Genomic DNA, 26,637 nt, shown 5'->3' on the forward strand with positions numbered 1-26,637 from the left:
CAAAAGGTGGAAGCAACCCAAGTGCTCATCCACAGATGACTGGATAAACAAAAAGTGCTATATACATAAAATCGATATTTATTCAGCCATAAATACATGCCGACAACATGGATGAACCATGAAGACATCATGTTGAGTGAAATAAGGCAGACAGAAAGGGGCATATATTGTATGATCTCACATATGCAAAATAATCAGAATAAGCAGATTCATGAAGCCAGAAACTAGAATACAGATTACCAGGGGCCGAGTTGGGGAGGGGAATAGGGAGTTAGGGTTAGTTGGTATGGAGTTTCTATTGGGGGGTTGAAAAAGTTTTGGCAATGGATAATGGGGATGGAGGCACAACTTTGCTTATGTAATTAACAACACTGACTTGTTGTTAAAGGGGGAAAAGGAAATTTTAGGTTATATATGTTACCACACACACATACAAACTGCCACAGAACTATACAACCAATGTAAACGGTGTGCTAAAGTTAACAGCATGATTATAACAATATTGTTTCACGAACTGTAACAAAGGTTATAAACTGATGCAAAATATTAATAATAGGGAAAACCATGCATGAGAGGGGAGTGTATGCAAACTATGTACTGCTTCTGTAAACCTGCAACTGTTCTTTAAAAAAAAACCCACCTGTTGTTTTAAGGCAGAAATCAAAAGATGTTGCCCCAAAAATCCCTCTCAGTCTCCCAGCTGGTACTACTGATTTATTCTTTTGTGCCCCATTAGCATTAGGCTGGTTCCAGAAAGATGCACAATTTAGATAGTATTTTCACACTACGCATTCTATTATAATTAAGTGGTACTGTATTTGGGACAATTTAGCAAAAAAAAATTTTACTAAACAAAGCTATATGCTCAGCAATAATTCTTTAATAAAAGAAAACAGCTTTTTTAAAAAATTGTTTTGTTTTTTTAAGCCAACAACATAAGTAAAAAACAAGATAATGCCTCTGCCAAAAGTCAACTGTTTCTCAAAAAGTTCTCTTCAATATAGAAAGGAACTCTTCTGAAGTGGCATATCTGAATATTATTCTCCAAGGTATTCTGAGGTATCCAAATTTTCAAAGTTGAAATAAATATGACCAATAAAATAAATTAAGGGACTTCTGGGGAAGGTGGCAGAGCAGAGAGCTCCAGGACCCAGTCCTTTCAACAAAACAAAACAGCTATGGAATAGACAGAAACTATCTGAAACAACTGTTCTAGGGCTCTGTAGGCAGAATACTGTACAGAATCCAGAGGAGAGTGGCAAAGAGGCTGATGAAGTACAGTAAAGAACAGTGAGTTGCTCTCCCGCAGTGACTGCCAGCACCCAACCCCCTCCCCGCCCAACCCCCACTGCTGGCCGCCTTGGGGTCCAGTCCCTGACTAGTTTGCTGGTGGCAGAAAAGAAGTAAAAATCCTCTTCCCCAAGAACATGGGTGGGCGTGGCTGATCACTGATCACAGTTCTAGATTAGTGAATTTGGATCCCTGGGTCTGGGCTCTGAACTACTGTTTCAACCTGCCCTGGAAAAAAGTGGCGGCAGTCATTGTTTTAACTCTGCTCTGGGCAGGGGCAGAAGTGGTGATTTAAGGACACAGTGATCCCACAGGGTTGTGGGGAACAGTTAGCTGAAGGACTACATTTGCTGGGCAGGTCAGGAAAGCACAGCCTTGGGGAGTTGTCCAAGAGGCTTTTGGTGTCCCTTCTGATCCCTTCCCCAGGCACATTGGAGCTGGTCTGTTCCCACTTCCTGGGTCTCTGACCATGCTTTGACTTGGAAATAATGACCTGAGAAAGACCTCTCAGGGGTGACCTTCTTCACAGAATCTGCCCTCCAGACAACAGCAGCTAGAGACAATGAAAGGAGTATAAAAAAACTATAGAGACAAAACAAAAACAGAACAGAACAATATTCCAGAGAAGGAACAGAGGAAAGGAAGCTTTCTCTTGGAGGTGAAACATTGCACAAAAAGCACAATCTTAAAAACTGTACCAAATACACAGGGCAAGATTCAGATGAAGAGCTGAAAAAATCTGATAAAACACAGCTACTCAGAAGGTCTATAACAAGTTGAATCAAGCATCAAAGAAGAGAGAAAAACTGACCTTCAGAGTAAACACATCAGCAAAAAATACAGGCCATATTAAGAGGCAGGAAGATATGGCCCAGTCAAAGGAATTAATTTAAACCTCAGAGGGACACAGACTTTGGAACAACTAATCAAAGATTTCACATAAATCTCCTAAATAAATTCAAGGAGATGAAGGAAAATATAGCTAAAGAGATAAAGAATATTAAGAAGATATTATGTAAGCATAAGGTAGAAATTTGAAAGTTTAAAAAGAAACATAAAAGAAATTACAGGGAGGAAAGGCACAATAGAAGAGATTAAAAATACACTAAATTGTGGCGGCAGTATTCATGATTTGCAATGGAGGTGGAGATGGCCTAAGGGTGCATCAAGTGATAAATCGAATGGTGAACTGTGGTGCATGTATACAATGGAATATTCAGCGATGGCAAGAAGGAATGAAGTTGTGAGCTATGGAATTAGGTGAATGGACCTTGAGGACAGTAGGTTGAGTGAAATAAGCCAGAAATGAAAAAACAAACCTTACAGTGCCCCTCTAATATGGATTAACAATCAAGTGCAAACTCTGAGAATTGAATCTGGGAGCATGGGTTATCAGGGGAAGGTTTATGTAAAGGTTCCTAGATCGTAAGCTCTTACAGCAGTCACATTATTCATGAGTTGTAACAGTTATTTCTAAATTATGAGATGCTGAGCTGTTTGTGCATGACATTGTTGGTCCCTGGAGCTTCAGGTGTCTATGTGGTGCCTGGGATTCGGAATCAGAGTTCAGCAGCTGTGAGTTGCCCCATGCAGCAACTGTTAAAGAGGCTGAAAAGGAGATCAGACTTTGACTTGAGATGTGAACAAAATGGAACTGGCTGCAACTGGGGTAGATCAGACTAGGGTAGAGGATGACATTAACTGTGTTTTAAAACTTTGGCTTCTGTGTGGGACCAAAGGAAGAGATGTTTATTTGGTGCAAAATCGATATTTTCTGTAGCATACTATATAATTTAACTTGTATGGTCAGTTTAGTCAAACACATATGTTCCAGTTTGCTAATGCTCCCGGAATGCAAAACATCAGAAATGGACCAGCTTTTACAGAGGAGATTCATTTGGTTACAGAGTTACAGTCTTCAGGCCATAAAGTGCCCAAGGTAAGTCATCAACAATTGGGTACCTTCACTGGTGGATGGCCCATGGTGTCCGGAAAACCTCTGTTAGCTGGGAAGGCACGTGGCTGGCATCTGCTCCAGAGTTCTGGTTTCAAAATGGTTTTCTCCCAGGACGTTCTTCTCTAGGCTGCAGTTCCTCAAAAATGTCACTCTTAGTTGCTCTTGGGGCGGTTTTCCTCTCTTAGCTTCTTTGGAGCACAAGTCTGCTTTCAACAGCTGTCTTAAAACTGTCTCTCATCTTCAACTCCTCTCTCAGCTCCTGTGCAATTTTCAAAGTGTACCTCCTGGCTGTAGCAAGCTCGCTCCTTCTGGCTGAGCTTATATAGTGCTCCAGTAAACTAATCAAGGCCCATGCTGAATGGGCAGGGCCACACCTCCACAGAAATTATCCAATGAAAGATCTCACCCACAGTTGAGTGATCACATCTCCACGGAAACATCCAACCAAAAGTCTCCAACCCAATCAACACCAATACGTTTCCTGCCCACACAAGACTGCATCAAAGATAAAGGCATTTTGGGGGACATAATACATCCAAACCAGCACAACATAATTATAGGGAGTGAAATCTGGTTGGCTTGCATAGGTTAGCGTGAAGCCCCAATACATCCCAGAGTAATCTGGGCAGAGAATAAAAAGTATTTGCAAAGATCCCTTGAGGGACTGGCAGGAAATGGGTAAATATTAAACTTCCCCACCTGGGGAATTCCTGATAGTCCAGTAAGGATTGGGGTCTACCAGATTAGTAGGCCGAGCCCTCAATCTTAGGGCTTGCCCTTATGAAACAGGTTATGCAAAGGAGAGGCTAAGCCTACTTATAATTGTGCCTGAGAGTCATCCCCAGAGAACCTCTTTTGTTGCTCAGATGTGGGCTCTCTCTCCAAGCCCACTTGGCAGGTAAACTCACTGCTCTCCCCACTATGTGGGACATGACTCACAGGGGTGGAAATCTCCCTGGCAATGTGGGATGTGTCTCCCAGGAATGAGCCTGGATCTGGCTTTGTGGGATTGAGAAAGCCTTACTGGACCAAAAGGGGGAAGTGAATAAAAACAAAGTTTCAGTGGCTGAGAGATTTCAAATGGATCGAGAGGTCATTCTGGAGGTAATTCTTAAGCATTATACAGATACCCTTTTTTAATTTTTAAGTTTATTAGAATAGCTAGAAGATAGTATCTGAAACTGTTGAATTGCAATCCAGTATCCCAGATTCTTGAATATGACTGTGTGACCGTATAGCTTATATAGTATGACCATGTGATTGTGAGGGCCTTGTGGCCCACACTCCCTTTACCCAGTGTCATGGACAAATGAGTGGAAAATGGGGACAGGGAGTAGATGAATGGTAGGGGAGGAAGTGGGGTGTGGGATGTTTCGAGTGTTCTTTTTTTACTTTTATTTTTATTCTTATTTTTATTTTTTGAAGTAATGAAAATGTTCAAAAATTGATTGTGGTGGTGGGTGAACAACTATGTGATGGTGCTGTGAACATCTGCTGTATACTTTGGATGACTGTATGGTGTGTGAATATATTTCAATACAGTTGCATATAAAAAAATAAACTAAACACATATGTTCCGGTTTGCTAATGCTGCCATCATGCAAAATATAAGAAATGGATTGGTTTTTATAAAAGTGGGTTATTTGGTTACAAATTTACAGTCCAAAGGTCATGAAAATGTCCAAATTAAGGCATCAACATGGATATACCTCCACTGAAGAATGGCCAATGGTGTCCAGAAAACCTCTGTTAGCTGGGAAGTCACGTGGCTGGAGTCTGCACCAGTGTCCTGGTTTCAAAATGGCTTTTTCCCAGGATGTTTCTCTCTAAGTGTCTGGGGGTGTTCTCTTAATTTCTTCCAGGCAAACTCTGGGCTAGCAAAAGTCTGCTCCAATGGCCGTCTCCAAAATGTCTCTCTCAGCGCAGCACTGAGCTCCTCTTGTCTGAACTCTTACAGGGCTCCAGTAAACTAATCAAGACCCACCCTGAATGGGCAGGGTCCACATCTCCATGGAAATAATTTAATCAAACGGTTCATACACAATTGACTGAGTCACATCTCCATGGAAACACTCAATCAATGGATTCCAAACTCATCAACACTAATACATCTGCCCCCACAAGATTTCATTAAAGATTATGGCTTTTGGCAGGACATAATATATCCAAACTAGCCAGTATACAATAGCAGATTTGAACAGCCAGAAAGAATGAATGAACTAGAAGAAAGGACAATTGAAACCTTACAGACAGAAGAAAAGATAGAGAATCAAATGGAAAAAACTGAGCAGGTCTCAGGGATTTAAATGACAACATGCAGCACACAGACATGTGAGTAACTCGTGCCCCAGGAGAAGAAAAGGGAAAAGGGGCAGAAAGAATATCTGAGGAAATAATGGCTAAAAATTTCTCAACTCTTATGAAACACATAAATACATTTGTCTAAGAAGTGCAACGTACTCCAAACAGAATAAATCATAACAGACCTACCCCAAAACACATACTAATCAAGACGTCAAATGCCAAAGATAAAGAGAATTCTGAAAGCAGCAAAAGAAAAGTGATTTGTCACATACAAGGGATCTGCAATAAGACTAAGTTCTGATTTCTTTTCAGAAACTATGGAGACAAGAAGACAGTGTATGATATATCTAAGGTAACAAAAGAGAAAAACTGCCAGCCAAGAATTCTTTATCTGGCAAAAATGTCCTTCAGAAAGGAGGGAGAGTTTAAAATATTCACAGATAAACAGAAATCGACAGAGTTTGTCAACAAGAAACCTATCCTGGAAATATTAAAGGAAGTTCTGCATGCTGATAAGAAAAGACAGGAGAGAGTGGCTTGGAGTTGTATGAAGAAATGAAGACTATCAGTAAGGGTAACTAAAGGGATAAAAAGACATACACACACACAAGATATGATATATAAAAACCAAAGGACAAAATATTAACATTGAACGTTAATGGATTAAACTCCCCAATCAAAAAACACAGATTGGCAGAATGGATAAAAAGGCATGATCCAATTATATGCTGCTTACAAGAGACTCATCTTAGACCCAAAGACACAAACAGGTTGAAAATGAAAGGATAGAAAAAATATATTCTGTGCAAATAATAATAATTAAAAAAAAAAAAAAAAAAGCTGGGGTGGCTGGCTATACTATTATCAGTCAAAAGAGAAAAACAGACTTTAAATGCAAAACTCTTATACAAGATGAAGAAGGACACTACATGTTAATAAAATGGACAATCTACCAAGAAGAAATAACAATCATAAACATTTATGCACTAACCCACGGTGCCCCAAAACACATGAGGCAAACACTGGCAAAACTGAAGGGAGAAACAGACATCTCTACAATAATAGATGGAGACTTCAATACAACACACTCATCAACAGAGAGAACAGATAGACAGAGGATCAATAGGAAATAGAGAACTTGAATAATATGATAAATGAATGACAGCAAACAGACATATACACAACATTACAACCCAAAACAGCAGGATATATATCCTCACAAGTGCACATGGATCATTCTCCAGGGACCATGGGTTAAAACAAGTCTCAATAAATGTAAAAAGATTGAAAATACACAAAGCACACATATTAGACTATAATGGAATGAAACTAGAAATCAATGATAGGTGGAAAACTAGAAAATTCAAAAATATAAGAAAGTAAAACAGCACATTCTTAAACAATCAGTGGGTCAAAGAAGAACTTGCAAGGGAAATCAGTAAATATCACAAGACAAATGAAAATGAGAAAACAACATGTCAAAACATATGGGATGCAGCAAAGGCAGTGCTGAGAAGGAAATTTATACCCCAAATGTTTACATTAAAAAAGAAGAAAGATATTACTTTTGTGTGTGTGGTAATGAAAATGTTCAAAAATTAATTTTGGTGATCAATGCACAACTATATAATGGTACTGTGAACAACTGATTGTACGCTTTGTATGACTACATGGTATGTGAATATATCTCAATAAAATTGAATTAAAAAGAAAAAAAGAAGAGCTAAAATCAAAGACCCAACTGCACACCTACAGAAACTAGAAAAATAGCAGCAAACTAACCCAAAACAAGCACAAGGAAAGAAATAACAGAGATTAGAGGAGAAATAAATGAAATTGAAAATTAAGAAAACTAAGGAGAGAATTAACAAAACCAAAAGTTGGTCCTTTAAGAAGATCATTACATTAACAAATTGTTAGCTAGACTGACAAAGAGAAAAGGGAGAAGATGGAAATAAACTCTGAACTGAGAGGGGGACCATTACTACTGACTCCACAGAAATAGAAAGGATCATAAGAGGATACTGTGAACATCTGTTTGCCAACAAATTAGACAACTTAGATGAAAGGTACAAAATCCTAGAAACACATGAACAACCTACACTGACTCTAGAAGAAGCAGACCTCAACAGACCAGTTATAAATAAAGAGATTGAATCAGTCATCAAAAACTTCCCAGCAAAGACATGCATAGGACAGATGGCTTCACAGGAGAATTCTATCAAGCCTTCCAAGAAGAATTGATACCAATCCTGCTCAATCTCTTTCAAAAATCTGAAGAGGAGGGAACACTACCTAACTAAATCTATGAGGCCAAAATTATCCTAATACCACAGCCAGATAAAGACACAAGAAAAGAAAATTACAAACCAATTTCTCTTTTGAATATAGATGTTAAATTCCCTAACAAAATACCTGTAAATCAAATCCAACAGCACACTGAAAGAATTATATGGCATGATCCAGTGGGTTTTTTTCCCAGGTATGAAAGGATGGTCAGCACAAGAAAATCAATTAATGTAATGGACCACATTAACAAAACGAAGGGGAAAAATCATATAATCATATCACTTGACACAGAAAAGGCATCTGACAAAATCCTCAGCATCCTTTCTTGATAAAAACACTTTGAAATACAGGAATAGAAAGAAACATAATATGATAAAGGGCATATATGAAAAATCCAAAGCTAATATCATACTCCATGGTGAAAGTGTGAACGCTTTCCTCTACAATCAGAAACAAAACAAGAATGCCCACCATCACAACTGCATTCAACAATGTGCTAGAAGGTCTAGTCAAAGCAGTAAGGCAAAAAAAAAAAAAAAGAAAAAAAGAAAAAAAGAAAAAAGAAAAAAGAAAAAGAAAAAGAAAAGAAAAGGCATCCAATTGGAAAGGAAGAAACAAAACTTTCACTTTTTGTAGATGACATGATCCTATATATAGAAAGTCCTGAAATACTACAACAAAGCTACCAGAGCTAATAAAGGAGTTCAGCAAACTGGCGGGATACAAGATCAACAGGGAAAAATCAGCAGTGTTTCTATACACTAGTAATGAGCACTCTGAAGAGGAAATCAAGAAAATTTCCATTTACAACAGCAAGTAAAAGAATCAAATATCTAGCAATAAATTTAGCCAAGCATGTAAAGGACCTGTGCATAGAAAACTACAAAACATTGCTAAAAGAAATCAAAGAAGACATAAATAAATGGAAGGACATCCTGAGTTCATGAATCGGAAGACTAAATATCGTTAAGATGTCAGTTCTACCCAAATTAATTTACAGATTTAATGCAATACCAATCAAAATTCTAATAGCTTACTTTGCAGAAATGGAAAAGCCAATATCAAATTTATTTGGAAGGGTAAGGGGCCCCACATAGCCAAAAAACATCTTGAAAAAGGAAGACAAAGTTGGAGGTCTCATACTTCCTGACTTTAAAGCATATTACAAAGTTACAGTGATCAAAACAGCATGGTACTGGCATAAGGATAGATATATTGACCAATGGAATCAAATTAAGAGTTCAGAAATGGACCCCCACCTCTATGACTAACTGATTTTTGACAAGGCTGCCACACCCACTCAATTAGGAAACAATAAGTCTCTTTAAGAAACGGTGCTCGGAAAACTGGATACCCTCATGCAGAAGAATGAAAGAGGACCCCTATCTCACACCACATATAAAAATTAACTCAAAATGGATCAAAAACCTATAAGCAAGAACCAGGTATATAAAACTTCTAAAAGAAATGTAGGAAAATATCTTCAAGATCTTGTTGTAGGGAATGGTTTCTTAGATTTTACACCCAAAGCACAAGCAACAAGAGAAAAAACAGATAAATGGAACCTCCTCAAAATTAAAAATTTTTGTGCATCAAAGGACTTTGTCATGAAAGTGAAAAGATAACCTACTTAATGGGAGAAAATATTTGGAAACCACATATCCAATAAGGGTTTAATATCCAGAATACATAAAGAAATCCTAAAACTCAAAATAAAAAGGCTAACAACCCAATTAAAAAATGGGCAAAAGACTTGATGAGATATCTCTCCAAAGATGATATACATATGGCTAAAAAGCACATGAAAGATGTTCAACAGCGTTAGCTGTCAGGAAAATGCAAATCAAAACCACTATGAGATATCATTTCACACCCACTATAATGTCTACTACTAAATGATACATATAGAAAATTACAAGTGTTGAAGAGGATGTGTAGAAATAGGAACACTCATTCACTGCTGGTGGGAATGTGAAATGGTGCAGCCACTATGAAAGATAGTTTGCCAGTTGCTCAGGAAGTTAAAAATAGAGTAACAAATGACCTGGCAATCCCACTACCAGCTATATACCCAAAAGAACTGAAAGCAGGGACCTGAACAGATTGCTGCACATTAACATCACAGTGGTATTATTCACAGTTGCCAAAAGATGGAAGCAACCCAAGTGTTCATCAAATGATGAATGGATAAACAAAACGTGGTATATACATAAAATGCAATATTATTCAGCTGTAAGATGGAATGAAGTCTGATGCATGCAACAACGTAGATGAATCTTGAGGACATTATGCTGAGTGAAATATGTCAGACACAAAGGACAAATATTGTATGTTCTCATTGATATGAACTAAAATAAATGTTACCACACTAACGCAAAGTGTCAACAATAGCGGGGTATATGTGAATGCTGTATTTTTTTACAGGACTTTTTTGTAAACCTACAACTTCACTAATTTAAAAAATAATAATAACAATAATAAAAAGCCCCTCTCTTATCCCCCAGACTAATGTCCTAATAAACAAAGCTGCCTAAAAAAAAAAAAAAATTAAGATACGTGGACTATTGAAAGAGTATGTGAAGGGAACTTAGGAATGTCTAGAATAACATCTTTAAATAATGAAAACACTTTTAAAATTTCTTAAAATAAAAACACAGTTGCCTTTAAATGGAAATATCTTTGGTTATATACCAAACCTTTATGTACTTTCACTTACTTGTATGTTTTGGTATAATCCAGCCAAAAGCCACAAAGAATAGAGCCCACCATTCCAGCTACTACCAGTGTTAGCCCAATCCTTCCGGCATTCACTTCTTCTCCCTTAAAACAATGTTCATAATAAGTTAATCAGATATTTCCTCTAATTCAAACAGATTCTTCATGTTCCCCATGCTTTTTTGGGTAATATTAAGTACACGTTATAATAGGAGATTCAGTACACATTTAAGGTATGTTTGGGGGGTAAGTAAATAATATACAAAGACATTTTATTTTAAATTCAAAAAAACCTAAAAATATGGGAGAACCCAAACAGGAAAATTATCCTTGGTCTTCCTTGGTTAAGAAATACAATGATTTTTGTTAGGATTTTTTTGGAAATAAAGTAGTTATTTTAGGTTAGTTGTCTTTTTCTTACTCCCTTGTTATAGTTTGTTTGAAATGCTTTTTTATTGTCTGTTTATTTTTAATTTTTTTTTGATATAGTTAATTTTTTAAAAAAAGAGTTAATTTAAGGAGAACGCAGGGGTGTTGGGCTTCCCCACCTCAATGGATGCTGATGTGCTCACAAACATAGGGGACTGGTGGTTTGATGGGCTGAGCCCTCTACCACGGGACTTGCCCTTGGCAAGACTGTTGCTGCGAAGGAGAGGCTAGGACTGCCTATAATTGTGCCTAAGAGCCTCCTCCCGAATGCCTCTTTGTTGCTCAGATGTGGCCCTCTCTAGCTAAGCCAACTTGAAAGGTGAAATCACTGCCCTCCCTCCTATGTGGGATCTGATACCCAGGGGAGTGAATCTCCCTAGCAACATGGAATATGACTCCTGGGGAGGAGTCTAGACATGGCATCTTGGGATGGAGAACATCTTCTTGACCAAAAGGGGGATGTGAAAGGAAATGAAATAAGCTTCAGTGGCAGAGAGATTCCAAAAGGAGCCGAGAAGTCACTCTGGTGGGCACTCTTACGCACATATAGACAACCCTTTTTAGGTTCTAATGAATTGGAATAGCTAGCAGTAAATACCTGAAACTATCAAACTACAACCCAGAACCCATGAATCTTGAAGACAATTGTATAAAAATGTAGCTTATGATGGGTAACAATGTGATTGGGAAAGCCACACTTCCCTTTGTCCAGTGTATGGATGGATGAGTAGAAAAACAGGGGCAAAAAAAAATAAGCACCCAGCGTTCTTTTTTTACTTTAATTGTTCTTTTTCACTTTAATTTTTATTCTTATTATTTTTGTGTGTGGGTAATGAAAATGTTCAAAAATTAATTTTGGTGATGAACACACAACTATATAATGGTACTGTGAACAACTGATTGTACGCTTTGTATGACTGCATGGTATGTGAACGTATCTCAATAAAAATGAATTTTAAAAAATTAAAAAAAATGTATGAGATCAAACTGTGGTGTATACATACAATGGAATATTGAGCTGCTACAAGAAAGAGTGAAGTTGTGAGGTGAATGGACATTGAGGACAGTATGTTGAGTGAAGTAAACCAGAAATGAAAAGAAAAACATTATAATGTCTCATTAATATGAACTAACTATAATGTGCAAGCTCTGAGAATTGAGTCTGAGAACACAGGTTATCAGGGGAAGGCTTATTGTAAAGGTTTCTAGACTGTAAGCTCTTACAGCAGTTACATTTATTTCTGAGTTGTAATGGGTATTTCTAAATTCTGAGATGCTGAGCTCTTTGTGTATAATCTGGTCAGTCCCTGGAACTTTGGGTATCTGTGTGACACCTGAGATTCATAGCCAGAGTCTAGCAGCTATGAATGTCAGCATTACCCCATACAGCAAATGTTAAGGAATGAAAAAAGAGATCAAACTTCAATTAGAGATATGAACAAAATAGACTTGGTTAGGACTAAGGTAAATTAGACTAAAGAGTAAAGGACGATATTGATGGTGTTTTTAAAACTTCAACTTCTGTGTGAGACCAAAGGAAAAGATGTTTATTAGGCACAAAATCTATATTTTTTGTAACACACTATATAATTTAACCTGTATGGTCAGTTAACATAATTACATGGAACGTTGAATAGGGAGTGAAATTTGGTTGGTTTGTACAAGTTAGTGTGAAACCCTGATACATCCCAGAGTAATTTGGGCAGGGAATAAAGATGTATTTGCAAATCCCTCATGAGGGACTGGGGGAAATGTGGAAATATTAAATTTCTCCACCTGGGGAATTAATGATATTTTCACAAGCATTGGGGGCTATCAATTTAGAAGGCTGACACCTTGATCTTGGGGCTTGCCCTTATGAAGTTTGTTACTGCAAAGGAGAGGCTACAAAGCCTACTTAAAATTGTGCCTAACACTCAACCCCAGAGAACCTCTTTTGTTGCGTCAGATGTGGCCTCTCTAAGTCAACTCTGCAGGTAAACTTACTGCCCTCCCCACCACGTGGGACATGACTTCTGGGGGTGTGAATCTCGCTGGCAACGTGGGACATGACTGGCAGGGATGAGCTTGGCCCTGGCATCATGGGATTGAGATAGCCTTATTGGACCAAAAGGGGGAAGAGAAATGAAACAAAGTTTCAGTGGCTGAGAGCTCAGAGTTGAGAGGTCATTCTGGAGGTTATTCTTATGCATTATACAGATATTCCTTTTTAGTTTTTAGTGTATTGTAAAAGCTAGAAGGAAATACCTGAAACTGCTGAACTGCAACCCAGTAGCCTTGATTCTTGAAGACAACTGTATAACTATATAGCTTACACTGTGTGACCATGTGATTGTGAAAACTTTGTGGCTCCCAATCCCTTTATACAGTGTATGGACAGATGAATAGAAAAATGAAGACAAAAAGTAAACGAAAAATAGGGAGAGATGAGGGTATGCGATGTTTTGGGTGTTCTTTTTTACTTTAACTTTTATTCTTATTCTTTTCTGTGTGTGGTAAAATGCTCAAAAACTGATTGTGGTGATGAATGCCCAACGATATAATGGTAATGTGAACAACTGATTGCACCCTGGGGATGACTGTATGGTATGTGTATATATCTCATTAAAATTGAAGAAATAAATTTTTAAAAAGAGACTGGAAAAAAAAGCATAGGAGGTGATTCATAGCTTGATATATACTTTTTTACATTTGTTTTGGTTTCCTTAAAATTTTTTCCTTTGTCCCTTTCCATTCAGCCAGTCATACTGTTTGGTGAAAAAGGAAAAAAAAAGAGACTTGATTACCATCAAAGCAAAAATAACTTATGTTTTATAATTTGGATGAAATGTTTCTCAATTAAAATAAATGTAAATCTTTTACAGTAACATGGTCAGAACCCTTAATCTTATGATCATGCTAATGATCATGCTAAAAGGAATTATATCATTAAGGAAAAATTATTGGCCAAGCATGCAATAAAATATAGGCAGAAGCTCACCTTATAATAGGTCAATATTATTTGATTTAATAATGTTGAAACTGAATAAAATGCTCCAGTCATGATACCTACAATAATAAATAGAAAAATATAAATGTACCCTTTACCAGTTCAAAAAGTTATATGGAATACTATGTGACACCTGTAAAAATAAAATATATTCCTCAGACAGTTGACAAAGAAAATTAAGAACTGTTGCCATTTCTTTTCAAAATGTGGGCTATCATTTAACCCTAAATTTATTAGAGATTATGACAGCAGAATTCTGTCATAACACCATTCATTATTATTTAGATTCAGATACGGCTACCACAAATCATATCCCCACATATAACAACCAGTCAAGGAGTGGATAGTTTATTGAGCACCTATAATGTGCTCTAGCTGATGAATGTTAAAAGCATAAGATAGAAACCCTGCCTCAGAGATCTTAACCCTGCCTCAAAAATTTTACAAGGAAATTAGTTAAGACTATTAATTAAAGAATAATTACAAATAGTTGGTTATCAGAAACCTACCACTTCTCTAATTAAATAAAACAAACCAAAAACAACAACAACAACAAACAAAAAACAACAGTGGGAGAACAGATGAAACAAGAATGACCAAATGTTGTTAACCGTTGAAGCTGAGTGATACTGGGTACATAAGAGTTTGTTATACTGAATATTCTACTTTTGTGTTCAATAATTTCTGTGAAAAACAAAAACAAAAACATAACACAATAATCCTGGTAAAACCATCAGAGTTTAAGTCAGAGCATAATCTGGTAGAACTTGTAAAACAATTATGTACCAGAGTATGCACTCATAAAAAAAATGTAAAGAGAACAGCCTTGAGTCTATGACTAAAGGCAAGACAGAAATAGGGGTGTTAATGGTCAATGAAAACAGTGTTAACATAAGAAACAAAGAATAAAGTGTCAAAAAACTCTAAAGAGAACCAAATGAATTGGTGCCTGTGGTCAAAGCTACAGTGTTAGGAAGGGTATCTATTAGCTATCCCAAAGGATCTATTAGGGTGAGAATTTTTTTTAAGTTAGAATTAGTTAAGGTGACGTCCTTAATGTGCAGTTTTGATTGAGTAGTCAAAATAGATGCCAGTTTGCAGAGGTCAAAGAAAGAAATTGATGAGGAGCAAGAGTACCACAGACATTTCCCACATGTGTTTGACAGTCATAATCATGGTCCATAAAGGGCCCAGAATATTCTGCGAGAACTCATAAAAGACAATGTTTCTCTATTTAAAGTCTTTTTTTTAAAGAATATATAAGAAAAGCCATCCTGAAATTTTGCTTTTACGTCAAACTTTAGGCTTATAAACTATCCTGTAATTATTTTTATAGCATTAACAAACCCATCTCATTAATTAAAATTCAAACTACTAGGTTAAATGAAAAGAATCTACAATATTCAAAGGCTTATACAGATAATCTCATCAAAGAAAAAAAAAAGACCTTTTACTTACCATAAGTGATCAACAGAAGAACAAAAGGAATGTTTTTCAGCATATTCTTTATTGATTTCTTATAGGAGTACTCTTCAGGGGGACTGTCTTGGAGAACTGCTTGAGCCTGACTTGGAGGATACTGAGGTTTTTCTTTGAATGCTAGGAACATACATGAAAAGGTAATTAAATATATTTGTCTTTCTTAGTGAGTTGACTGAATTCAGTTTAAGTCGAATAAAGTAGTCAAAGTCTTTCTGATAAGGCTTTTCATTTTCACCAATTTCTAAATGAAGAATAGTTTGGAATTATTACCTTATCCTCTGAAACTGACTAAAACTCAGGGATTGTGCCAACTTACATCAATGAACTGCAAAACCACCAACAATATGCCATGAACCTGCTAAGTAATTATGCCATTTATAGTTAAGCAAGATTAATTTTATTATATATTCAAACAATTATATTTATAATTCAGTTCAAATTGTAATTAGAAATAGCATCAAATATGAGCAAACTACTAAACTTTTACAGAATTGTCTTCAGTTACCAACTATTGTCTTCTGAAATATATCAAGTTTATCATCTGACCCAATTACACACCTCTAGAAATAAACAAAATTGGGGTGGATTCATGAGAACAGACCTGGGTCTTTCTTGCTATTTCACTCTGGATGCATAACGGAAAAGGTAGGGATAGAGCTAAAAGTGTAGTATATGTTTTCCAAAACTCTATTTTAGTCCTGTCCACTTCTATGGATTTAGAGTTCAAAGCCTTCTTACCCATTTAGAGACCACCTGTTGCTGAGCAGGGAAGAATCTACTAATTTCCTGCAACAGACGGTTAGGGAGAGATTTCTGTAGAGTAAAGTAGCCAGAAATCTAGACTGACTGATAGAAGAGCTAAACACAGCTAAAATTTGGTAAGTTAGAAATTAAATTGTAGTTTTAGTATTGACTCAAAATTTTTAACTAAAATAGAATAAAAATACTGTATTTCACTGAATTTAAGATGTTCTGATATGAGCACTCAATGATCTTACAAGCCATCAACAGAAGGTTTTCACCTAACTGTGTCTCAATTGCCAAAAGTGTTAGATGCCATTTATTATTAAAGGCCTTTTGATTGCATGGAAAAAAATGTATACCTTAGAATTGATTAAATAGAGCAAATTCAAAAAGCAAAAAATAAGGTTAATGATTCAGAAAAAAAGTAATAGTTTTTGGAATATTAGAATTTCACTTTTTTTTCCTTTTTTTAAAAAAATAGTATTTTTTTTCCCTCCCAACAAGAATTAAATGCAGGCCTAGTCTGGAGATTGAAGCTGATGGACTTCATCTGACAGTTCTGGCTGCCATTGGAATCATGTGGAAGTTTAAAATTAATATATATTTTGCAATTCCACCCAAGGCTCAGTGAATCAGAATCTCCAGGAGGGAACTCGAGAATCTGTATTTAAACACAAAAGTCTCCTTATGCTATCAATACCCAGCCAGGTTTGAGAATTACTAGATAAGGAAGAAATGACTCTTAAATCTTCCATGTAATAATAATTCTCTAATTTTCATGATTACTGCTAAAAATTAAAAATTTAAAGCTCTTTGCTGACCAAAACATTGGTTAATTATTATATACTAATATAATAGTATATATTATATATACTTATATATGTTTTAGTATATAAAACTAAAACTTATCAAACTGTAACATATTTCTATTTTTACAGATCTCATAAATAATTCAAGAGGAGACATAACTCATAAATATTTACTTGTTAATATCCTTACATTGGAGTACTGGTAGACATAAAATGTTTAAGTTGTTGCAACTCCTCCTCTTCCTTTAGCCCTATCAGCTCCTTTGCACTGTTGAGGAGGTCTGTTGTCCTTTCCTGAAAATCTCTTGTATCCTAGTTAGATGGGAGATACTTCTTTTTATTTACATTGGTAATACAAAACTCACATATCGGTAAAACAAAGATTTGGAATATAGAAACTATACTTACAAGGCAGTCATGCATATTTAGTGAGATTTAAATCTCTTAGGTTTTTACTTACAATGCAACAATAAAAGGCTAAATGGCCCAGATCCAAACTCAAATTCAAAATGAAAAAAATTCTTATTAATCTTCAACTTCACTAGACTTGTTCTTTGGCAAAATCAGGCCTGTACCTACCAGTTATAGGCTGTAATAAAATCAAGCTTAAGTCGATACAAAAAAAAGAAGAGTTGAACAAAAAGTCATTGGTCTGTCACATTAAGTTTCTGTGCTACTCTAAAGGGGAAAAAATATGGCCTTTTCTTTCTCCTTCAAAGCTGAAAAACAACGGCTCCTTTTCACTCTCTCTTCCCAGTAAAATAATCAACTACTGAAGCAGTTATTCTCTACCCCTGGCATTAGGCATCTAAAGCAGTAAAAGGATTCATGGGCACATGCTGTGTTGAATCTGTTATGCACCCCAGAAAAAGCTATGTTCTTTGAATCCACTCTTGTAGGGGGGCAACCTATTGTGGGTGGGACCTTTTGATTAGATTATTTCCATGGAGATGTGACCTCACCCTTTCAATATGGGTCTTAGTTTACTGGCATCCTTAAGAGAGCTCAGGGAGTGAGAGCTCAGACCAGACAAAGACCCAGCCAGATGCTTGGAGATAAAGACAGAAAGACATTTGGAGATGCTAAGCTAAGGGATGAAGCCCAGAGTTTGCCCTGGAGAAGCTAAGAAAGGACTCAGAGAGGCTTAGACAGAAATGCCCTAGGAGAAACAAGCAGAGAGTTGTAATCCAAAATTTGCCCCCTGGAAAAGCTAAGAGAGACACAAACACCCTGGGAGAAACAAGCAAGGACCCACAGGAGCTGAGACAGAAGTTCAGAGGTATTTTGGAGTGAGAGCCATTTTGAAACCAGAACCCAGGAGAAGGACCATTATATGTCACCACGTGCCTTCCTGTGAGACAGGAGCTCTGGATGCCATCGGCCTTTGTTCAACCTTTGATGCTTTAATTTGGACATTTCCAGGGCCTTAGAACTGTAAATCTGTGAACTAATAAACCCCCATTTTAAAAGCCAATCCATATCTAGTATATCACATTCCGGCAGCTATAGCAAACCGAAACAGGCACCATGAACTTTTTCTGCCATAGGTCACAAATCAATTGCTGTTTTGGACCTTTTCAATGGACTTATACCAGATTAAAGTAACATCATCTTTCAATTTCATTATTTGTCCCTGTGTGAATAAGACAGATACTATACATATTAACTTTTTATAAGACAAATATAGTTTGAATTCTGGCTCTGTCCCATCTATGACTTTGAGGAAATCAACACCCATCTCTAGACTTTATCCTTCTCATCCATAAAATGGAAAAAACAATATCAAGCTTTTATGAGGATTATATGACAAAATACGTAACAGAATTTTCTAATTATTGACTGTTATGCAAAATATACTTCTCTTTTTAAAGAATATTTACTTCTAAAAATCAGAGATTTTGCCTCAGGGGCTTGAACTGCTGGTGAACTAAGTAAAATATATTCCTGTTAAAAGTTTATAATAGCAGTCTATATATAGATATCTTGTTATATAAGAAGCAAAAGTAAAATTATGCATACATATTATATACTTATGTGTTTAAGAGCATTAATATTAAACATTCTGATTGCCATTACTGCTTATGCTTTTGGTTTCTGTCATCTGCTCACTTTAATGAATTAGGATGGTAAGGATTTTAATTGACAGGCTTGAGTTAAGTGATATAGTTTGCTACTCTGCTGCACAAGAACAGCTTTCAAATCCAATGGTGATACCATGTATTCAAAAGGAATTTGAATTGGAACATTTAAACCTAAGTAAAAAGTAAAATTACGTATTTTTATATACAACATTTTGTACATGGAGTGAGACTGCCTAGGCTCAAATCTTACTTTCAGTATTTACTAATTTAGGCAAATTACTGAAATTCACTTAAATTCTGTACCTCAGTTTCCTTCTCATTGAAATTGGGATGATAATAACAATATTTACCTCATAGGTTTGTGAAGATTAAATGAGATAAACCATGTCATGTGCCTTTAAATATACTTGGCACATAATGAACAATCAAATGTTAAGGGACATTATATATACTCCTCACAATAAAAATGGGGCATTGGAGTGAAATTAGTGGAAAGCTTGGGTTAATCCCTAGAAACACTAGAAGAATTACACTTGCATGTACGCTCCATGAGGGAGAGGATTTTTCTCTCTTGTTCAGTGTTGTTTCTTCTGGGCCTACAATAGTACCTGGCATGTGACAGTTCATTCATTTGTTGGATGAACATAAGCATTATTTAATTTGGAATAGGGATACATGGCAGGAACCCAAAAAAGTATTTTAGGAAGAATAGTGAGTACCAATGTAGTACCTGTCGTGTTGAAAAAAACATCAGCAAACCTAAATTATTTTATTAGAATTTGGTTGGATTTCCGAAGTATTCATGGGTAGAATTTACAGGGAATTAGGATTGTCTTTTAAGACTTTCAGAAATTAAGGAACTTTAAGTAATTAAAGATTTTTAAAGTAATCCATAGTTTCCTCATCAGCAAATATTTGGTTGAGGAAAACAAGTAAATTCCCTATTAAATGTCATAATTTTCAAATGAAGACCTTCATATAACAACTGTATATTATCTTGCTTTTATATTTTACTTGGTATCACAAGATTAAAATTAAAGGCCACACAGAGAATAAAAATGTATTTGCAAAGCCCCCTTGAGGCACTGAGGAAAAATATGGAAATATTAAACTTCCTTACCTGGGGAATTACTGATACTCACACAAGCATTGGGGAATACTAATTTAGAAGGATAAGCCTTTGATCTTGTGGCTTGCCCTTATGAAGCTTGTTACTGCAAAAAAGAGGCTAAACCTATTTATAATTGTGCCTAAGAGTCACCCCTAGACAACCTCATTTGTTGCTCAGATGTGGCCTCTCTCTCTCTAAGCTAACTCAGAAGGTAAACTCATTGCCCTCTCCCCTACATGAGATGTGACACCCAGGGATATAACTCTCCCTGGCAATCTGGGATATGACTCCCGGGGATGAGCCTGGACCTGGCACTGAGGGATTGAGAAAGCTTTCTTGACCAAAAGGGGAAAGAGAAAAGAGACAAAATAAATTTTCAGTGGCTGAGAGATTTCAAATGTAGTCGAGGTCATTCTGGAGGTTATTCTTATGCATTATACAGATATCCCTTTTTAGTTTTTAATTTATTGGTATAGCTAGAAGGAAATACCTGAAACTGTTGAACTGCAACCCAGTAGCACTGATTCTTGAAGATGATTATATAACTATATAGCTTACATAGTATGACCCTGTGATTGTGAAAACCTTGTAGCTCACACTCTGGTTGTCCAGTGTACGGGCAGATGAGAAGAAAATAGGAATAAAAATTAAGTGAGTAATTGGGGGATGCGGGAATGGGACATGTACTGGTTTATATATAACTTATGTCCCTCAGAAAACGCCATGTTCTTTGATGCAATCTTGTGGGGACAGATGTATTAGTGTTGATTAGATTGGAATTCTTTGAGTGTTTCCATGGAGATGTGACTCAATCAACTGTGAGTGAAATGTTTGATTGCATAATTTCCATGGAGGTATTACCCTGCCCATTCAGGGTGGGTATTAATTGGATCACTGGAGTAGTATAAAGGAATTCACAGACAGAGGGAGGGAGCTCAGAGCAGCTAAGAGTGACATTTTGGAGAGCAACTGACAATGACATTTTGAAGAGCAGCTGCAGATGAGAACAAGATGCCCCAGAGCAACACTTTGGAGAACACCATATAGCAATGCAACCTGGGAGCAAGCAGACACCAGCCATATGCCTTCCAAGCTATCAGAGGTTTTCCGGATGCCAGTGGCCATCCTTCAGTAAAGGTAGCCTGTTGTTGTTGGACACTTTATGGCCTTAAGACTGTAACTTTGTAACCAAATAAACCCCCTGTATAAAAGCTAATCCATTTCTGGTATTTTGCATAATGGGCAGCATTAGCAAATCAGAAGAGGATGTTTTGATTGTTCTTTTTTACTTTTATTTTCATTCTTATTTTTTTTGTGTAATGAAAATGTTCAAAAATGGATTGTGGTGATGAATGCACAACTACAAGATGGTACTGTGAACAACTGATTGTATATTTTGGATGACTATATGGTATGTGCATACATCTCAATAAAATTGAATTATAAAAATATTTAAAAAAAATAACAAAGGCCAAAAAGCAAAACTTGACCATTCTTAAAAATTCCATTCCATTTTTTTCCATCTTTATTTTTCCATTTTCATTCTATACCCACAAGCCACCTAAGTACATAAATAAATACACAAGTACATACACAGCTCTCTTACTTTTAATTTCCCAAATATCACAAGGTGATATGCCAATGGCCACACCTATCATTATCACTCTTTGTCCTCTTCCTTTGAAGAATGAAAATCTTAATATTTATAGCAGTTTAAACATATATATTTATATATACATATATACTATATATACATATAAATATATAGTACATATATATTTCATATAGAGAATCTATTACTCTCTCATTTCTTCCAAAAAAAAAAAGGAAAACCAGAATTTATGTGAAGATATATAAGCATATAAGCACTCAAAGCAAAGGGCATTTTATACTTCAGAAATTCTTCTGCCAATGGAAGGTACATTTTATGCAAAATTTCATATTGCATCTAGAAATTAAATGTGCCTTCCAGAAAGGGAGATTATGGACTTTTAAAAATATATAAATTCCTTTAAATTTTTTCTTAAACTCTAAAATCGTCAGGGATAATATGCCTTTTTTCAGTAGTCTGTATACCACAAATATGCTACTCTCTGACTGACTGAAAACATGAATACCAACCACAAGTAGAATGAACATGTCGGAATACTGTATATGCTACTGAGAGAAAATGTTGTTCATTATATTAAGGGAAACTTAAGTATTTCGGTTATGCTTCTTACACCTGGATCCTCCAGTTCATCTACAAAGGCACTCTCTACTGAAAGATTTTATATATACATTTCTTTGAAAATTGAGGAATTCATACGTGCAGATCATGAAACTTTAATCTTTCATAATTATAGCCACTGTGAAAATTAATATGTAAATTAAAAAAAACTCCAGCTATAATGCAGTTTAAAATGTAAATTTTACTTTTAAAAAACAGCTTTTTCTACTTTACAGTTCCTTTGCTCTTCAAATCGATTTAAGATTTATCAGAGTGCCTAAAGGACAATACTGAAGTTATATTACCAGCTATGTTACTTAAATAAACCTTATCTATTTTTTACCCTGAAATCAAAATGGTTCCCATTAAAAATAAACTTAAAAAGCAGACCTTCCCAAAGCTTCTTCCAAATTGATTGATGGCTGCTTGCAGTTGATTTTGACTGACTGCTTCAAGAGACAGGACCAGATGAGAGGACTCATGACGAATGGTGGCAGCAGCACTTTGCTGGAGTGGCCTAACAAGCAGATAGTTGCCACAGTTTGAAATTCTGCTGAACACCTTGCTGCTGCCCAAGAGCATTCACCGGTCAACATTTTCAGTTCTAGTTAATACTAAATTGGGGATCCGTGGAAGGATGTATCATTAAAAGGAAGGTTGTAGCCTATTTGCAGCACTTCAAACCATGACAAGAACTTGTCCCTGGATAAGTTAGCATAAGATGCAGAATGCTTAGAGGAACATGGAAAAGAGGAGGCTGGTAATATGTATGAAACTAACAGTTAGCAGGAAGAAAAGTTAGTAGGGAGATAAATGAGATAAATTTGTCTTCAAACTCTTTACAAAGAACCACAACAGTGGACCATAACATATTCCTATGGTTATAGCATTCATTACATGAGCAAGACAGTGTGCAGCAAGAATGAAACAAGCAAACAGCATTTGACATAGCATCATTAAAGATTTCAGATTGCTTATTTTCATATTTTCGTCATGCATTTATCTATTTAAGCTCTAGGGAAAATAATTCACTTACCAATTGCTGTTAAAATAAATAAAAGCGTGGAGAGAGCTGCTGTTCCATAAAACATAGTACTGATATTGGAAGCCATGAGATCTGTGTTATTCTGTATGTTGGGCACTAAAACTGGTGGTAGCAAAAAGCCAATCGCAGTTCCAAACTGTAAAATAAACAGTCTTGTTAAGAAGAGCAATTAAGAGTAAAAAAAAAAAATTGACAAGTAATTGAACATAAAGGGACAGCTAAAGTACATAAAGGTGCTCTGTGCTAGCATTATGTGCCAATGTCTTTGTTACTATTGTACTTTTAAAGACAAATCGCTGACAAAACTCCTACTTATTAAACATTTACTGAGCTCCTACTATCAAAAAGATGTTGCTATAAAGATGTGTAAGATACAGTCTTTGACTTTTAGATGCTTACAATCAAAAAGGGGAATAAGCATATGCAAAATAAGAAAGAGAAACACAACCTACACAATGGGAGAAAATATATACAAATCATATATCTGATAATGGTCTAGTATCCAGAATATATAAAGAATTCTTACAATTCAACAACAAAAAGGCAAACAACCCAGAGATGGAGGAAGATGGGGGCATAGAGAGGAGTGGAAGCTAGTTTGTCCCCCTGGAACAACTAATAAACAACTGGGAACTAGTAAATAATATGGAATAACTGCAGGGGGACAAACGTGACCGTCCACTCATCATACACCAATGTGAATTGGGAGAAATGCCTGAGATAGCAGCATAAAATCTATAAGTAAAAATTGTGGATCCAAGCCAGGAGACCTCTCAATCACAGCCCTAACTGCAAAGCCTCATGGTGCTAGAGAGCAGCCCTCCGAACAAGTGAATATAGCTCAGCTGAGCTCCAACTAGTGTTTTAATTAACAAACGGGAATTGCTCAATACAAGATATGAATCCCCAACAAGCAGACAGAAGCTTTTGGTGATGACTGACCTTGGAGAGCCAGACGGTGGCCATGGAATGGCCCTGAAGGAGGCTTTCTGTCCTTTTTTCCACTCAGAGGAGAAAGCCTCAGCCATTTTCAGTTCCCAGTGCTCTGACCCAGACAAGGGTGGAGACAGCACAGGCAGAGTCTATTCAAATGCTAACAACCTCTCCCTAGGGGGCTTATCTTCCCTAAGAGGAAAGGGGTGGGAGCCAGCTCTACTACCCACCTGCCATTCAGAACCAGACCCTAGAGCCTGGAGGGAAACAGCTATGGGCCACACTTCCTTACACCAGTCTGGAACTACAGGCTGACAGGCACCACCTGCCGGGCAGAAAAGCACAGTGCCATGAGGCCTCACAGGGTGTACCAATCTTCTAAGACACCCTCAGGGAAACTGGATAATATTCCTTCCTTCGAAGAACTGGGCCCGTTCTGGTCTGGGAAAACCTGATTGGGGTAACCAAGGAAACCAGAGGCCTAGACAACAGAAAACTACAACCTACACTAAGAAAAACAAAGTTATGGCCCAGTCAAAGGAACAAACTTACACTTCAACTGAGATACAGGAATTGAAACAACTAATACTAAATCAATTCAAAAAGTTTAGGGAAGATATGGCAAAAGAGATCAAGTATATAATGAAAACACTGGGCATACATAAAGTAGAAATAGAAAGTTTGAAAAAGCAACTGGCAGAATCTATCGAAATGAAAGGCACAACACAAGAGATGAAAGACACAATGGAAACATACAACAGCAGATCTCAAGAAGCATAAGAAAACACTCAGGAACTGGAGAACAAGGCACCTGAAAGCCTACACACAAAAGAACAGATAGAGAAAAGAATGGAAAAATACGAGCAATATCTCCAGGAACTTAAGGACAAAACAAAAAGCAGGAAATGTATGTGTCATTGATGTCCCAGAAGGAGAAGAGAAGGGAAAAGGGGAAGAAGCAATAACAGAGAAAATAATCAATGAAAATTACCTATCTCTTATGAAAGACATAAAATTACAGATCCAAGAAGTGCAGCATACTCAAACAGAATAGATCTGAATAGGCCTACACCAAGACACTTAACAAACAGATTATCAATGTCAAAGATAAAAACAGAATCCTGAAAGCAGCAAGAGAAAGTGATCCATCACATACAAAGGAAGCTTGATAAGACTATGTGCGGATTTCTCAACAGAAACCATGGAGGCAAGAAGGAAGTGGTGTGATATATTTAAGATACTGAAAGAGAAATACCACCAACCAAGAATCCTATATTCAGCAAAACTGTCCTTCAAATATGAGGGAGAGATTAAAATATTCTCTGACAAACAGACAATGACAGAGTTTGTGAACAAGATACTTGGTCTACAGGAAACACTAAAGGAAGCACTGCAGACAGAAAGGAAAAGATAGGAGTGAGAGGTTTGGAAAACAGTCTTGGGAGACAGTAGCACAGCAATGTAAGTACATTGAACAAAGATGACTGTGAGCATGGTTGAAAGAGGAAGATCAGGACCATGTGGGACACCAGAACGAAAGACAAAAGATAAAGACTGGGATTGTATAACTCAGTGAAACCTAGAGTGCTCAGCGATTGTAATAAAAGGTACAAATATGTTTAAAAAAAAAGGGCAAACAACCCAATTTAAAAATGGGCAAAGTATTTGAATAGACATTTCTTCAAAGAAGACATATATAAATGGCCAACAAGCCTATGAAAACATGTTCAACGTCATTAGTCATTAGGGAAATGCAAATCAAAACCACAATAAACCACTTTATACACCCACTAAGATGGCTACAGTTAAACACACATACATACAAACCCAGAAAATAATAAATGTTGAGGATGTACAGAAATCAGAATCCTCAAACACTACTGGTGGGAATGTAAGATGGTATAACCACTGTGGAAAATATTTTTGCATCATTTTTCAACAAATTTTTATGGAGAGGCTACAGTGTGCCAGGCACCATTATAAATGCTGAAGGTACAGTCATGTATATTTTCATAAAACTTACAATCTAATGGTGGAGACAGGAGATGAGTAATAAATAACAGTAAACACATAAACATATAAAACATTTAAATATATAAACAATAAACATACTGGACAGTGATAAGCACTATACGGGGAATTAAAGTAGAAAGATATAATAAAAGAGTGCTCAGGCAATTCTAAATGGAATCATGAGGAAATACCATTGAATGCCATTTAAAAGGAATTTAAGCTGAGAGCAGAGACAAT

General features: G+C 36.4%; 1 protein-coding gene across 1 annotated transcript in view; it reads right to left on the bottom strand.

Annotated features, from left to right (window-relative positions):
- The window catches only part of FLVCR1 (FLVCR heme transporter 1), a 61,148-nt gene that overhangs the window by 31,778 nt on the left and 2,733 nt on the right, over positions 1-26,637 (bottom strand). The window contains exons 2-5 of the mRNA XM_037824202.1: positions 23,446-23,590; positions 15,432-15,572; positions 13,965-14,032; positions 10,557-10,660 (exon numbers count right to left, since the gene is read on the bottom strand). Of these exons, the coding sequence (XP_037680130.1) occupies positions 10,557-10,660; positions 13,965-14,032; positions 15,432-15,572; positions 23,446-23,590 (458 nt within the window). The remainder of the gene's footprint in view (positions 1-10,556; positions 10,661-13,964; positions 14,033-15,431; positions 15,573-23,445; positions 23,591-26,637) is intronic.

Source organism: Choloepus didactylus, chromosome 2 (genome assembly GCF_015220235.1).
Source record: "Choloepus didactylus isolate mChoDid1 chromosome 2, mChoDid1.pri, whole genome shotgun sequence".
NCBI lineage: Eukaryota > Metazoa > Chordata > Mammalia > Pilosa > Megalonychidae > Choloepus > Choloepus didactylus.